This window comes from Chelonus insularis, unplaced genomic scaffold (genome assembly GCF_013357705.1).
Source record: "Chelonus insularis isolate UGA/USDA-ARS -01 unplaced genomic scaffold, ASM1335770v1 contig_70_pilon, whole genome shotgun sequence".
NCBI lineage: Eukaryota > Metazoa > Arthropoda > Insecta > Hymenoptera > Braconidae > Chelonus > Chelonus insularis.
The window spans coordinates 983,869-998,700 of record NW_023276716.1 but is presented as its reverse complement, the minus strand read 5'-3'; the positions used below and the strand labels follow the sequence as shown (position 1 = coordinate 998,700).

Genomic DNA, 14,832 nt, shown 5'->3' with positions numbered 1-14,832 from the left:
AGACCTTTAATCTATATCTTGTGCTTTTATCATTAAAAATAAAATTTATTAATTAAATATTAGCTTCTTTATTCTTTTTAAGTACGCTTTTTGCGCCTTTTATTGTTAGCTTCTTCGAGAACTCTTATTATTAAATAATTCTCTTTGTAATTTTTCCATTTCAATATTGCTAGCATTAATATCTTGTATTATTAATTTTTTCATTCGTACAATTATAATAATTTAGAGTCAATTATTTAAGTAAGTAAAGTTTGAAAAAAACTTCAAATGTCGTTAGCTCATTGATACAAAAAATCACACTCTATTGAAATAAATAATGAAACATAACAAAATCATGAATCACGAAATTTAAGTATATATTTAAGAGACTTCCTGATTTTATTGACGTTCGATTCAGGTCCTTTGTTCATTTTCTGTTGCAGTCCCAGTCACTTGTTCGTTTCTTTACATTTACACCTACACGCAACTGGTGGTCGATTGTTACGATAAGACTTGGGGCGTCCACATTGCACAATAAAAACCGGTTAAAAGTTGTATCTCGCGTGTCGAGAATATTTCAGTGATCAGAGCCCCCGTCGTCCGCTGATGCATCTCTAAGCGTTCGCTATTGTGCTACGAGCTTCGTTATGCATTTAGGTTGTCTTAATTATCAACATTATTACGTATCGTTTTCAACGGAAAGAAGAGAGTAGGTTGTAAGTACGAAATTTACGAGCGAGTGTTGCGAGGTATCAACGAATATTATTTGCAGACATTCACTGGTATAACAATCCTTATATCATGACACGTTTATCTGAAGATCAAGAACATTATACACCCTTGACATTCATGTGCAGTCTATACCAATTTTGTTTGTAATATCAATTAGCTCTTTCTATGTAAGATATGAGCAATCTGTTGAATTTCAAAGTGCTCTATTGTGCAAGAAATGTATTAATAGAAAGTCTTAAAGGACATAATTGGACATGGAGACGAAAAATTTTACTTCACAATGATTTAAAAAACTCAGAAACTATGCAATAAATTAAAAAGTTAAATTAAGAAAAGAAAATAAGAATTATGTTTACTTAAGTATTGTTATTTTAAGAAAATATCTATTTTTAATTATTATGAGTTTGCAATGACTTAAAATTATAATAACTTTAACAGATTTCAATTATAAATAATAAGATTTTTTCTGGTTTTTTCTGCAAATTCTGCTAAACTGACTGATTTCATTAAAGTTCCCGTACTCATTTAAAATCGTAATTATGCTTGAGATTAGATTTTTTCGTCGATGTTTTTCGTGTGTTATCTCCGACTTTCTTTCATTTATTAAATCATCTCTTTTTAACATTTAATAATCGTTTTTTTTGCTTTTTCCGGTTTTATCTTTCATTCAATAAACTCATTTAGATGATCAGTATAAAGTTGGTTTGGATTTTGTCATGGTAGATTCTTTTTCCCGACAAAAGTCCGAACTCTTAACATTTTTGCTGCTCTTATGTTTAAACTTACACGTTTCTCAAGCTGACTAAGCAGAGAAATTATAACATAAAACTAAAACATATTCATCGTTAATAACTTACAAAACTCGATACATGTACTGAAATTTGCATCATGGCTTTTCGTCAACAGAATTTTTAGCAGAGTCTTTAGATAATTTTGATCATTGTTATTTGAAATCTTATTTTAACTTCAATTGAACAAGGTAAGATGCACATATTAGTATTTTTGTACTTCATTTGAATCAAAATTGTACTGCTAATGTAAGACTGTCGAGGATTATATATGATTATATAAAATTCTGCACAATTGTATAAAAATCTATTATCTCATTTTTGTACACTGATAGAAGAATATATATGTGGGACTAAATGAATTCATTAAAATTATTTTTCAGCATTTATTTAATACAAATAAATATTTATTTGAAGGTAATAAATCTTCTCTGCTTAGCTGTCTGATATTATTATATTTATAAAACCATTAAAAATTCACACGAAATAAAATGGTTATAATGTAATTGCTCGTCGAGCTATTGTTTAAAAGAAAATATTAATTTTAATCATTACGAAACCGTTATTTTTTATTTAAAAATTTTCAATAAATAAAAGTTATTTCATAATAGAACCTAACATTTAATTATGCTTTACCGTCATTCTACCTTACTATCGAGCCTAATCATAGTATTTAGATGAGAAATAAATATTTGTCAGCAGCTAATAAATCATTCATTGAGCCAAATAAATCTACTCTAATAAATAATTTCTTAACTGTTAACAAATGTTCATTCGATTTCTTTTTCAAATAACATATTTTTCAGCTGCTAATAAATTATGTTAGATAGAAAGAAATACCTCTATCAGTATAGTAAAATTCTATAAAGGACAATTATATATAATCGGATAAAATCTTATATTATTATATAGAAAATTTTTATCAGGTATTTTTTAATGATTTTAAATACAAAACAAAAACTTCGAACAATTTATGAAAGTACATTTTTACAATTCTGTAAATTCTTTGTTTTCATGAAGTATATTTTTGTTTTAATGTTTGTGTTCCTTCTGTCCTATACTGAATACGTTTTTTTTTGTACATTTTACTGAGCGGCCCAGTAAATTTTGCTGGGACAGTCTAGTAATGTCGGCCCATATGCGCGCGCCCAGTAAAAATTTTTCCGGCTTTAGCAATTTTACTGCGTTATCGCATGAATTTTTTCTGCGTTTCCCAGTAAATTTTACCAAGCTTCTAAGTAAATTTTACTGTATTCTTCAGTGAATTTTATGAAGCTTTAAAAAATCTATAAATAAATAAAAATAAAGAAGCATTTTTTTATCAGATCCAATCTTTTATTATGTATTTTTTCTAATTAATAGCATTGACAATCTGAAAAATATTTACACAATCATTTTTTATATTTTTAAGCAAATATTTTCAAATTTACGTCTAAGTTTAAATGCATTTATATCCTTCAGAGAATATAAAAAATGATTGGGTAAATATTTCTCATATTTTCAGATTGGATCTAATGAAATTTTTTTTTTCATTTTTATTTATTTATTTATAGATTCGAAAGTTGACAAATTATTATTAGGTTTTTTAATATTGAATAAAAATTTTTCTCTTCATATTTTAGTATATTAATATCAATGAGAGTAAATAAACTGTGGTACAATTTTTCTTTAATAAATGCCTTGGATAAACAAAATTTATTTACACGAAAATAATCAACAAAAAAATTTAATCTAAAGCACGAATAAGATTATTGTATCCATCATGCAAATTATTATATCTGGAGTATGAATAAATATAAATCAATAGTGATTTTATAAAAAGAGAAAAACTTATATAATATTACATTACATTATTTTCGTTTTTAACATTGATGAAGCTTAGCTATCCAAATTGGTTTATGCTTTTTTGCATTTAACATCGAACGTGTACATCTATTATAATGTAATTATTCAGTACATACTAGTGCATGTTACCCTTTTCGAATAATGAATAAAAGAAGGGTGTCTTTCAGGTGAATTCAATAGAATCCTATGGACATTTTCGTGATCATCGACATACACACGTATTGTATACAGAGCAAGAAAAGGAAAAAACGCTATTATGTCCGAAACGAAGTGAAACCTGTTTCAATCAAAGAAATTTTTTTCTCTGTAGAGACCTCGATATATCCACCTCTGATATACTGATGATTTTTCCAAGTATCCTGTGTCCCCGTAGAATACATATGTGTGAGAAGTGTAAAAAAAACGAAGTCGTAATAGGCCAACGAACTTTTGGGGCTTGAACAAAGTTAACAGATGAGTTGATTTATTTTCGCAAACAATTAAAATTAATATTGAAATAAATAAACGTTCAAGGTAATCCAACACATTTTAATAATATCAAGTAAATCTCTGTTTATTCATCTTTATCATCATTTAAAATTTTATTATGAATTCCAAATAAATTGAGTTTATAATAAATATCCAGTGAATATTATTTCAAACCACTCAAACAATAAATACTTTTCCATATTTTTTTTTCATCGCAGTTGAAGCTTCTTTTTATTTAGAAACTCGTTTTCTTTTATAATCAATTTTATACTAAATAAAGATGTTTTATATTTTACTAACACTACACTGTAAATCCCAGTTTTCCAAAATGCATTATTTTAATGCGGATAAGTGTGTTAAATACGACGTCACCTATTTGATTAACATTGTAGTCACTTTTAACGCGTTTCTAAGTGTGTAAAAAGTTACTACAATGTTAATCAAATCGGTAACGTCATATTTAACACACGTATCCGCATTAAAATAATGCATTTTGGAAAACTGGGATTTACAATGCAGCTTTTAAAACTTTAATGATTTTTAAAATTATTGATGATCAATTTTTTATTAGATATATAAAATAATCTAAACCTTAGGTCTATTAAATTAATTTAAAAAATGACAGACAAACAAATACTCAAAACTAAAGAGATTACATTCGACCAACTCGAGTCTCTTTAGAAATAAATGAGTTTTTTTAATTTAAAACATTTAATAGTAAGAAATGTCTGAGTCGAGAGAAAAACTATATATTTAATTATAAAGTTGTGGTAGATTTTTCAGTTTAAAAAGTACCAATTTTTGTGTGTTCATATGCACTAATTATGATTACCGTAGAACAAAAAATTCCACTCTTGAATTTAACAGAATGACATTTTTTAACAATGGAAAATAATTGTTTATTATTTAGAAGTGAGATAAAGGTATGGAAATTATTATTTGATACATTTATTTTATTGTCTGAATAAAAATAAAAAATATCACAGCAATAAAAATGTAATTGTTAATCATACCAAGTTTGAAATCACGTCGAAAAAAAATCGCTATTTGAATTACAAGGTCATTATTTATTATTAAAAACATAATAATTCACCAAGCATATCGGGTTAACGGACGATCACTCCAGACTAGGAAAGATACAATCGTTAGAGTCTTGAATCAACCTACGAGCAACAAGAGCGGATTAGTCAGAACGATAAACATGCAAATTTTGGAATTCCCAAAATCGTACCCGGATGTGTTCTCTTATGAAATAAAAGAAAGACAGATGAAAATCATTAACTCGTTTTTTAAATCAATTTTTTTTAATAAAAGAAAATTTATTATTGCAATAATCAACTTAATCCATGAAAGTCATCATTACTTAAACAGTGTTATAAATTTTAAAAATCATGATGAAAATTTTTGAATTTTTCTTCGACCCACATATTAATATGTCAAGATGATTTCAAGATATCTCTGTAATAATTGAATCTTCTACAAGAAAATGATATGAGTAAAACGACGAAATGCTTAACTATTACTTATGAGTAAGTTCTAACTAAAATTTAGAGATCCGAGAAAGTAATTAAAACAATTAATAGAGCATACTCTAATGTGCTAATGACTGTGGTTGTTTAGTAAGACTCAACAGATTGAAAATATAATTTAAATTACGATTAAAGTCAAGAACAACAATCGAAACCTAGTTCGATTGTAGTTTTCTTGTTCTATCATTAACATATTCAAAATTTGGGTATTGTGATATCTGGATTGAATATCATGTTTTCATCACGATGAGAAAGAAGATGACTCGAAATCCATCTCTGTAGAAGAGATCATTTTGCATACGCTTATGAAGTTCTCGAGTTCGTAAGTCATGGTTTACCACATGAATATATGAGAACACTTTGAAAAGATGTTTGCGCATAGTAGAGTAATGAGAGAAAGATACGAGAGTATTTTACTTGAGAATAAACTGTCCCCTTCGGCATTCTCATTTTACGTTCAGTAATATATTAACGTTAACATGGGCGTACGCCTCCACTTGAGTAAGCTTAAAATTCATTGTTAGTACTTACTTTTTAACATAGTTAGAACTTATCAGTTCGTGTCCTTGTTGCAGGTAAATGCAATGAAGCAGCATGAACGAACCGCGAATTGTGAATCACGAACGTGCCGGCAACGAGATATGCAAATGTATGAACAGCAGAAACATTTGGCATGCGCCTCGTCTCAGCCTTCCATCCGGCTACATAGATTTTCCTCAACATCATGTTGTGACTTGCTATTTTCTCTCCTTTCAAGCATTCCAACATTTTTGTCTTCTTGTTTTACGTGGAAACCAGTATTATCCTATGACTTGAAGTGTAAATTAATGCAGCATTGAAATAAGTGAGTTTATATGACCAAATGACTCACTGTGAGACTAGCAATAACTTCACAACCACTTTCTTAATGACGTCATTAAAGAGAAGTTATTTTTGATTGGATCTTATTATAAGACATTCTTACATGCACTCAAGAATAATATTACCATTATTTCATATTTGATATTTTTTTATCATTAAAAACATTTTAGGTCCCAAAGTTTCAATGTATTTTTATACACTTCAGAGAAGTTTTTATAATACTCGAATACAACTATTTATTTCTAACGAAAAATTTTAGCTCTAACATTTAATTAATAGATTCACTGAGCACTGTTAATTGAAATTTTGTACCTCTACCAGCAAATTCATTTTATTTATTTTATCAGCTAAATCATGAACTTGTGGTTTCTTTGTAATTTACTTTATAATGCTTGTGATGAATTATAATTTTTAATCATCCAAGTATCAAGAAAAAAAGTGTTGGTCATAATTATTATTCAATAAAGAGAGCAATAACGGTTTCAAAAAATAGTCATCACCACAAAATATTGATGTAGATTTGCTTAACATCAATTGTTACTTTCTCTCAATAAATATTACGTGTTCATGTTTTTGTTCAGTCATATCGATAAAGCTTCTAAAAACTCATGAAGAGAAGTTATCAAATAATTGCTTTGATATAAATCAATTGATGGCAGTAACTCGTGCATGATGAAGTATTATATTTGAGACAGTTATTAAATAACCCTTAACAATCTTATTATTTTCTATTTCTATCGACTTTTTGGCAGGAAACCCATTATTATGAGATCTTTGTGTATACTAGAAATTTTCAGTAATTAAATTGTATCTTCTTTTTAATCCTAGAGGTTTTCAAGAGTATTCATCTTAAGAGATATTACAGAATATATATTATTAATGAAAAATGAATGAAACTTGATAAAATTCAACCGTATACCTTCTATGTATCTGCTAATAAATGCTTATTAAAATTTTTGTCCAATTCATGACCAAGCAGCAACTCTGAAGCATGAATAGCAAACATAAAAGAAACCTTTAAAAATAAATTAAAAACACCTTTATTATGTGATTACTTAAGTTTAATTTTCTAGCCCAAATTCGTCAAATACTCATACTATTTGACCAAATTAATAACTTGAGAGTTTGTATAGCCCAAAAATGCATACTAGAGTCATGATAATGAGTTTGACCTGTTAATGTAGCTTTATCCCCAGAACCTATTCTTAGATGATAGCTATTATGTGAATATGGTTTCCATTGATCAGGGTCTTTATGATAACTCGTTTTGGGAACCCTAGAAAAAACCATTAACAATGATTCAAATCATGCTTTTTTTTCTTACTGCAATAATTTATTATAAAAATAATAATTACTGTAAATTGAATTAAATATGAAATGAATATACGTACCCATGAATTGCAAAATTAGTCCACAAATCGACCATAATATTAACCATTTTTTTATCTTCATCACTCATAGTAAGGTTTAGAAAGTCATATTCTGCTGGAGATGATGGGAATAAATAGATCAAGTCATCACCATGAGTGACACCAATGTTTTTGTTTGAATGCAGAATGCTGGAAGTTTTACTGAATGTTCCTCGATACTCAAAGCTATAAAAGTAACAAGAACTCTTTGTCCTCTGGCTTATCAATTGAAGTTGTAAAACTTGTGGAAATAAGAAGGAAAAATCAGAGATCAAGTCTGTTATCACAGACAATACCTTAAAACAATTAAATTGATAATGGTATTTAATTGTATCTATTGGTAAACTTTACTCATAAACTAATTCTCTTTTATCAATAGTTGAAACATACTTGAGTACGATCAGATGTATCAACGTCATAGAAGTAATACTTTTCTAAATTACTTCCTAAAGAATTCGAATCATTCTTAGATAGCACAGCTGATGCCATGAAGCTCAGAAACTCTGTCACATTTGATAATGCTGAATTATATAATTTTTCATCAACGTAAAACTCTGTAGAGGAAGTGTTAGATAAGTGTCATTAGACATCTAGATGTGGATAATAGTTTTCTCTTATTGTTGGTAAAATACTTTACTTGTTGTAACGATGAGTCCTTCATTTTTGACAGCACCACTTATGTTGGGTAGATCTTGCATTCGGCTACCTAGAATAGTTTTAAGAGGATGCTCTGTAAGAAAAGCTCCGTCGACATTTGGTTCTGTCGTGGGTATCCAGACCATTGGTATAAATTTCTGAACACCCGAGTATATGTCCGTAGTAGTTATAAGTTTCTCATGGTCTATATGTCTCAAACATTTAACCAAACTGTCCGAAGTTACATTCGAGCATCCAAACTCCTGTCCAAGAGCGTAAGCATATTTTCTGGAAAAGGTTGGATTTACATGTGCCCAGGGGCATAATGCAACTCCACTCTGAGCTATGTATCGATGGAATAATCCTGGAGTAAATGAATTAAATTTGAATTACTTTTCTGTAAATACTTTCAAAATTACCAGTTGAATTAGTTTTTTGAATAAGAGAAAATTTAATAAAGTTAATTTTCCGAGCTTTTGCATAATAAATCATGTAAATTTAATTTACTATTCTTTTATAAAAAAGTAAAGTTAAAAGTTCATGAACAAGATCAAAACAAAATATTATTGTTTCAGAAATAGATTTAATTAAGTATTGTTTTTATTTATTTTTCGAAAAATAAGCTTTGAAATTTTTAACAATAAAATAATTCAATTTATTGAAAAAATTAATTACTTATTACCTAATTAATTCATTACTTTATTATTTTTGTAATGTTTAACGGGTTGCATAAAATTTTATAGTAAGTATTTTTTTTAATTAAATGAGTTTATATTAAATCTCAGTGAATAATGTATTATCATAATTAAATTTAGATCTCGATATTTAAATTTATTTACCCTCTTTAGTGTTACTTTATATCTTAAATACCCTAGACTGAATCAAGAAGTACTATTTCTGGAAGTTTGACTTCTTAATAACAATTAGTTATTCTTCAAATAAACAAACATCTAAATAAAATAATAATTCTCAACTTTCAACTCTAGTTACTTAGACATGCAATTATCGGCATGATAACTTTATTTAAATTAGGTAGGTCATCATCATAGAAGTAGGGTAATAGTCTATCAAGGTTTACCTTAAGCAATGAAAAACAAATAACTTACCTCTTGACGCCTTGGACAAAACATGAAAATTAACACTAACACTACCCGAGCTCTGACCGAAGAGTGTTACATTTCCTGGATTTCCGCCAAAGCTCTTGATGTTATCTTGCACCCACCGTAATGCAAGAGCTTGATCCTTTAATCCAAAATTACCGGGAGCTGCAGAATTACCTGTGCTGAGAAATCCAAGCACCCCTAGACGATATTGGAGGGTGACTAGAACAACGTCTTTATCTAAAATGAAACCTGGACCAATGTAGGTGGAACTAGCATGTCCTCTTTGAAAAGCTCCTCCATGAATATAAACCATAGTTGGCAGCAAAGTATCAGCACCTAGCTAAAAAAGATATGTTTGATAAAACAAACTAGACTAAAGTCTTATCACCAGTTAATTAATGAATTACCTTTGGTGTATATACGTTTATAAATAAGCAGTCTTCTACACCAATAACGGTGCCGTTATCTAGAAGCTGTGGGCAGGCTGGTGGTTCTGTCTTAGCTAAAAGTGTTCCATTCCAAGATGTCATCGGTAATGGATTACTGAATCTATAAATTGTCAGGGTAATGTAAAGATATGAAACTTTATTGATTAAGAAGAAGATTTATGGTACCTGAGAAGTCCAATTGGCGGTTGGGCATAAGGAATTCCTAAGAACGCATTAATATTCCTACCGTTTTGTGTAACCATTTTAGTCCCAATAATTTTGCCAAGACGGGTCGTGATCTCTGGATCTACCGTATGGCCAACACATTGATAAACAAAAGCAAATAATGCTATGAATATTGAGCTGTAAGTCATGATGGCTGACTGTTTGCTGTTATGTCTTCCGGCTGTTTACATGCTGCAACGAACTGTTTACTGATAACGCTTTTTGATAATTCACGGCAATTATTTTTGATGACGCTATTTTGCGATAACTATACCTTTTTTTTTATTTACTATGTAATAAAGTATTTAAATATTTTTATGCTAATCATACATAAATTCTTGTTTTGGGTGTCAATAACACTCTATTTTCTTTGCAGTGATTTATAGGGTGTTCATTTCTCATGGGAGTTGAGGGAAAAATTATGAATCACTTAACTCTTACATTTAAATAAAAACCTTTGTATTTTTTTAAAAAATTATTTTAATAGAATTGAAATATACTCTTATTAATCCATAAATTTCAACAGTTCCAATTTTTTTTTATTATAAAATTTTTCCTGCTGACAATGAAATAAAAATTCCCACAAGAATAGACTTTCAGCCTGTCAATCTGGAATAATACATTTTTAGTAAAAAGGATGATGTTTAATCTCCAATTATTCTATTTTTACCAATAAAATTTTACATGAAGTTACTCTTGCGAGTTTTAACTGCAATTCACTTTTCTTAAAATTAATTCTAAGAATCTTCAATGAGAAAAGTTAATAAAAATTTCTGAAATAAAATTTATTGATAGCTTTGATTCGATTATTCTTTTGTTTTAAAACAGATTGATATAAATAAATCAATCAGTTAGAAAAGCAGATTATCTTCTTTTAAACGGTGCTTTTTATTAATTCTATCACTGATTTATGATTATCCAATAAAGCTTCAATCGAAGCTCTAAGACAATGTTTCCATTACATCTTAATTTACAATTGAAATTTTTTTATTCCAATTCTCTCAATAATTCTTGACAAACTTAATAGAAAAGACTTAAAAACTTTTAACTAATAATTTTAAAAAAATTTACAAAAGTAATTGCTCATATTTGTACGTACACAAAATTTTTTTTAGTAAAAATTCTAAAATTAGCAGTACAACAATTTCAAATATTATTAATTTTTTTTTTATTAGAATGTGTAAAATAAAAGGTCAACCACATCAGTTGAATTCATTATTCATTTCGAATTATGGTCGTGGAGAAAAAATAAAACAACTGTAATTCCCGGAAGAAAATGGAACAATTAAGTAATTGTGAACGGTTACTGAATGATATAGGTTAACAGTAGTAAATTAAATGAAGCATCTGAGGTGGAGTCGATAATTATTCTTGAATTGTGAAACGATAACGATTTTTTTTTGCTGTCAAACCTCATAATCTACCTCAGAATATCAAGCCAACAGTTACAAGCTTTTATTGGGGCTAAGAATATTAATCAACCACATAAATTGAATTGAGGAAACGGAAGTGTTAATATTCCATTCAGTCGATGAATTATGTCTGAATAAATAACTTAATATAATGTTGAATAGGTTCAGAAAAAAAGGATCTGCTGGGATCTACATTTGCTTCTATTCTTTGGCTCACGAGTTAGGTCCTAAGGTTTTAGATCAAATCTTTCCTTTTTTTTTTCTATTTTCTCCAAAATCATGCTTCTACCTTAAAGTTTCTTTATTCAATTTGACTTTTGTGATGTGATTGAAAAAGGATTCTGAGCCATATGGCTAACTTTGGTAAAATCAATTTGACACTTTGAAAGTATTTATAAGAGATAGAGTTAAATAGGATATGAGCATCACTTTAAATTTCCATTGCTTTTTTTTTCTCTCTTTCAAGGATGAAATAAGAATACGATTAGGCTGCTCTTCCAAGAACAATATTTTACATTCTCGTTAACGAAGAAGAGCCTTCTCATTCTCTTCATTTATTCCATTCTGCTGTTCTACAGAAAAAAAGTAATAAGAGTAGGATAATTGGTAATTAGTCTGTGATTTACGAATTATGGAGGGGCTTTCATATGGTGAGGTAACTGTTCAATTTTATTAAAATTTCTTTTTTTATTGTAATAAATGCTCTAGTAATGGTAGTAAATAAAAATAAATGCTGTAATAAAATAACACTTAATTAATTTTATGAGGGAGATTAGTTTTATTGATAAGAAATGCCTTGGTGATTATCAATATTAATATTCTCCGTCACTTTAGTGAATATTATTATCTTTATTAATGGTTATTACAATTAAATATGATGAGCAAGGTGGAATAATATTTGTGACTCTTAGTTAGTATTTCATTTTATTTCTTCAATTATTTATTTCTTTGTTTTTAATTATTCATTTCAATTAATTAAGAATATCAAAAAAAAAACTTAAATAAATCGCGACATTTATTTAAATCTACATTGAATTTAACATGTCATTTCAGTATATATTCAAGTTTTGTTTTTGTATTTTTTATTCAATTTGTTCATTATGAAATTTAAGACAATTTAAATCATTTAGAAGTGTTAAAACGTAGATAGTTTGATACTTACTTCATTGTGTGTCATAACAAATTTCACCGAATTCCTCTTGATGTTCGATTGAATCTGAATATGATTGAAAACCGTCCAATTAATTTACTTAATTGTCAGCCCGGTTTCGAAAAATTCAAGTGAATTCATACCAATAATTGGAACGTTTTTCCGTTAACCATAATTAATGAAACACTGATTGCTTTTTTTTAGGTTTTTTTTACTATCATTTACGTCGTTTTGCAATAAAATAGAAAATGAACAAAATACTTTTTCAATTATATAAACTCAGTTGCTTCTGCTTTTTTTCACATTCATTCTTTTTTATTAATAAATGTTCAATTCATGGTTTTATTATATCATTTATTCCCTTTGGATTACGTTATTACATTCAGCATCCACTTCAATTTGTAATATTTTTTTTTTCAAATTAAAATATTTTTTAACCCTGAAAAAAATGAAAAAATCATCCTACCTCTATTTTTCAATTTTTTTACAGTATAAGAGAAGAGTTACAATTTATTCTTCTCCCAATGGGAACATTTGAAAATAACGAAGTTGTAATCACGTTTATTTGAAAAAAAAAATCTCACATTTTTTACAAAAATATTTTAATTATCACCAAAATTATCAGATCTCCAAGTTAGCTTTTATAAAATTTTATAACATGTTAGTAAGTTTCATTTGAAAAATACAATAAAGTTAGATGTTTTCTAGATTTGAACATATTTTGTATAGTAAACATAAACAAGTAATATTATTATTGACATTAATCATATTTATTTTCACATTTTAAAAAAGTTTGATACAATAAGATACTTTCATCATAGATGAAACTTTTAAAACATTTCAAATTTTTTATCTTCCATTTTTAATAAAAAACTTTAAAATCTACATGTCATAAAGTATTAGCTATCCTACAGTTTACTCGGCCATCAGGATCGATAGACATGATAGCTACTGGGGTTTCACTATCATCATCCTCAATGTCTTCAATTTCTTGTATTGCATCAGATGAATAATCATCTTCATCATTGACACTGAAAAATGATAAAAATATTTTATAATTAAGTTCATACAATTTTAGTCATTAGTTTTTTATTAAATAAAAAATTGTAGAAGAGAAATCATTCCAATCTCAAACTAAAGTAGTAGCAACTTTATTACAAATTTCATAGACGTATATTATATTTTATGAACGTTTGATTACTCTTTTAGAATTTTCATTGAAAATTTAGTAAATAAGATTATTCTTTATAATAAGAATTTCATCTTAGCTTCTAATTAATTACCCTAAGCGATCTTAAAGTGTACTTAATTAAATATCTTGGTATACTAACTAATGATACTATTGGATATTAGCCATAAATTTACTTACGGCTTATTAATTGGACGCTCATTTAGTTTATCATTTATTCTAATAATTGAGCGGTTGTTATTTACCATTACATGAGCCAGTTCCAGAGAGTTAATCATCGGATACCAGAAAAGTAAGGTAAAAAAAATCTAAACAAACAATTAAATTCACTGAAAAGTTGATTAAAAATTTATTTATTTTTTAAATATTCTAGCACCGTGACTATTAGCTTGATAAGCTTGTCGTCGGTTTTGTAAATGGTTTTTATCGAAAGAGAAAAATAAAAGCGGATTTTAGTGAGCCTATTATCAATGAAAAAGGTATGCTATTAGAGTTTTTTAAAAAATATATCATTACATCATTTACATTTAAATAAAACAATAAAAGACTTACCAAATTCATTTTCAGTTTATTTCTGATTAAAGATATTGGCTCATTGATAGTCGAGTATGAAGAGGAGAATTTGATATTTAGTGGTTGAGGTAATGAAATATATTCTCTAAGAAACCTTATCGTCATTTGAACTCTGAAAAGTTTATAGAAACATTTGGAACATATGGCAATTGTAAACATAATGTAATTAATTCCATGTGATATGACATCAAATTAATGATTTAACGAATTGTGTTCAATTCATATTCTTTATTTATATATATTTAATATGGTTTAAAATTACTATTGACGTGGATAACACACATTGAATAAAAATATATTTTTTCTTTGTCATATGTCAAATACTTGGTATAGTTTGCTAAAGTGATCAATAACTTGAAATGAATTTTTGATATTTCTGAAAATAGATACCATTGGTTTTATTAGATACAAGTTTGCATTGCTTTTACGTTTTCTAAATTTATTATTTTTAAATAAAAAAAGTCTTGGAGTTTAATTTTGTATTTTATTATTACATTTTCCTCTG

At 27.6% G+C, this 14,832-nt stretch overlaps 2 protein-coding genes across 2 annotated transcripts; both read right to left on the bottom strand.

Annotated features, from left to right (window-relative positions):
* Window positions 1-7,226: 7,226 nt before the first annotated feature.
* On the bottom strand, window positions 7,227-10,176 carry LOC118070968 (esterase FE4-like). The gene is made up of 7 exons (XM_035089880.1): window positions 9,965-10,176; window positions 9,758-9,899; window positions 9,354-9,690; window positions 8,249-8,611; window positions 8,002-8,165; window positions 7,594-7,907; window positions 7,227-7,478 (listed from the first exon to the last, which is right to left on the bottom strand). The coding sequence occupies exons 1-7, from the start codon at window positions 10,150-10,152 to the stop codon at window positions 7,286-7,288; spliced, it is 1,701 nt and encodes a 566-aa protein (XP_034945771.1). The 5' UTR covers window positions 10,153-10,176; the 3' UTR covers window positions 7,227-7,285.
* A 3,278-nt stretch (window positions 10,177-13,454) lies between these two features.
* On the bottom strand, window positions 13,455-14,432 carry LOC118071003 (uncharacterized). Its single transcript, XM_035089933.1, has 3 exons — window positions 14,307-14,432; window positions 13,935-14,062; window positions 13,455-13,596 (listed from the first exon to the last, which is right to left on the bottom strand). The coding sequence occupies exons 1-3, from the start codon at window positions 14,430-14,432 to the stop codon at window positions 13,455-13,457; spliced, it is 396 nt and encodes a 131-aa protein (XP_034945824.1).
* Window positions 14,433-14,832: the final 400 nt, after the last annotated feature.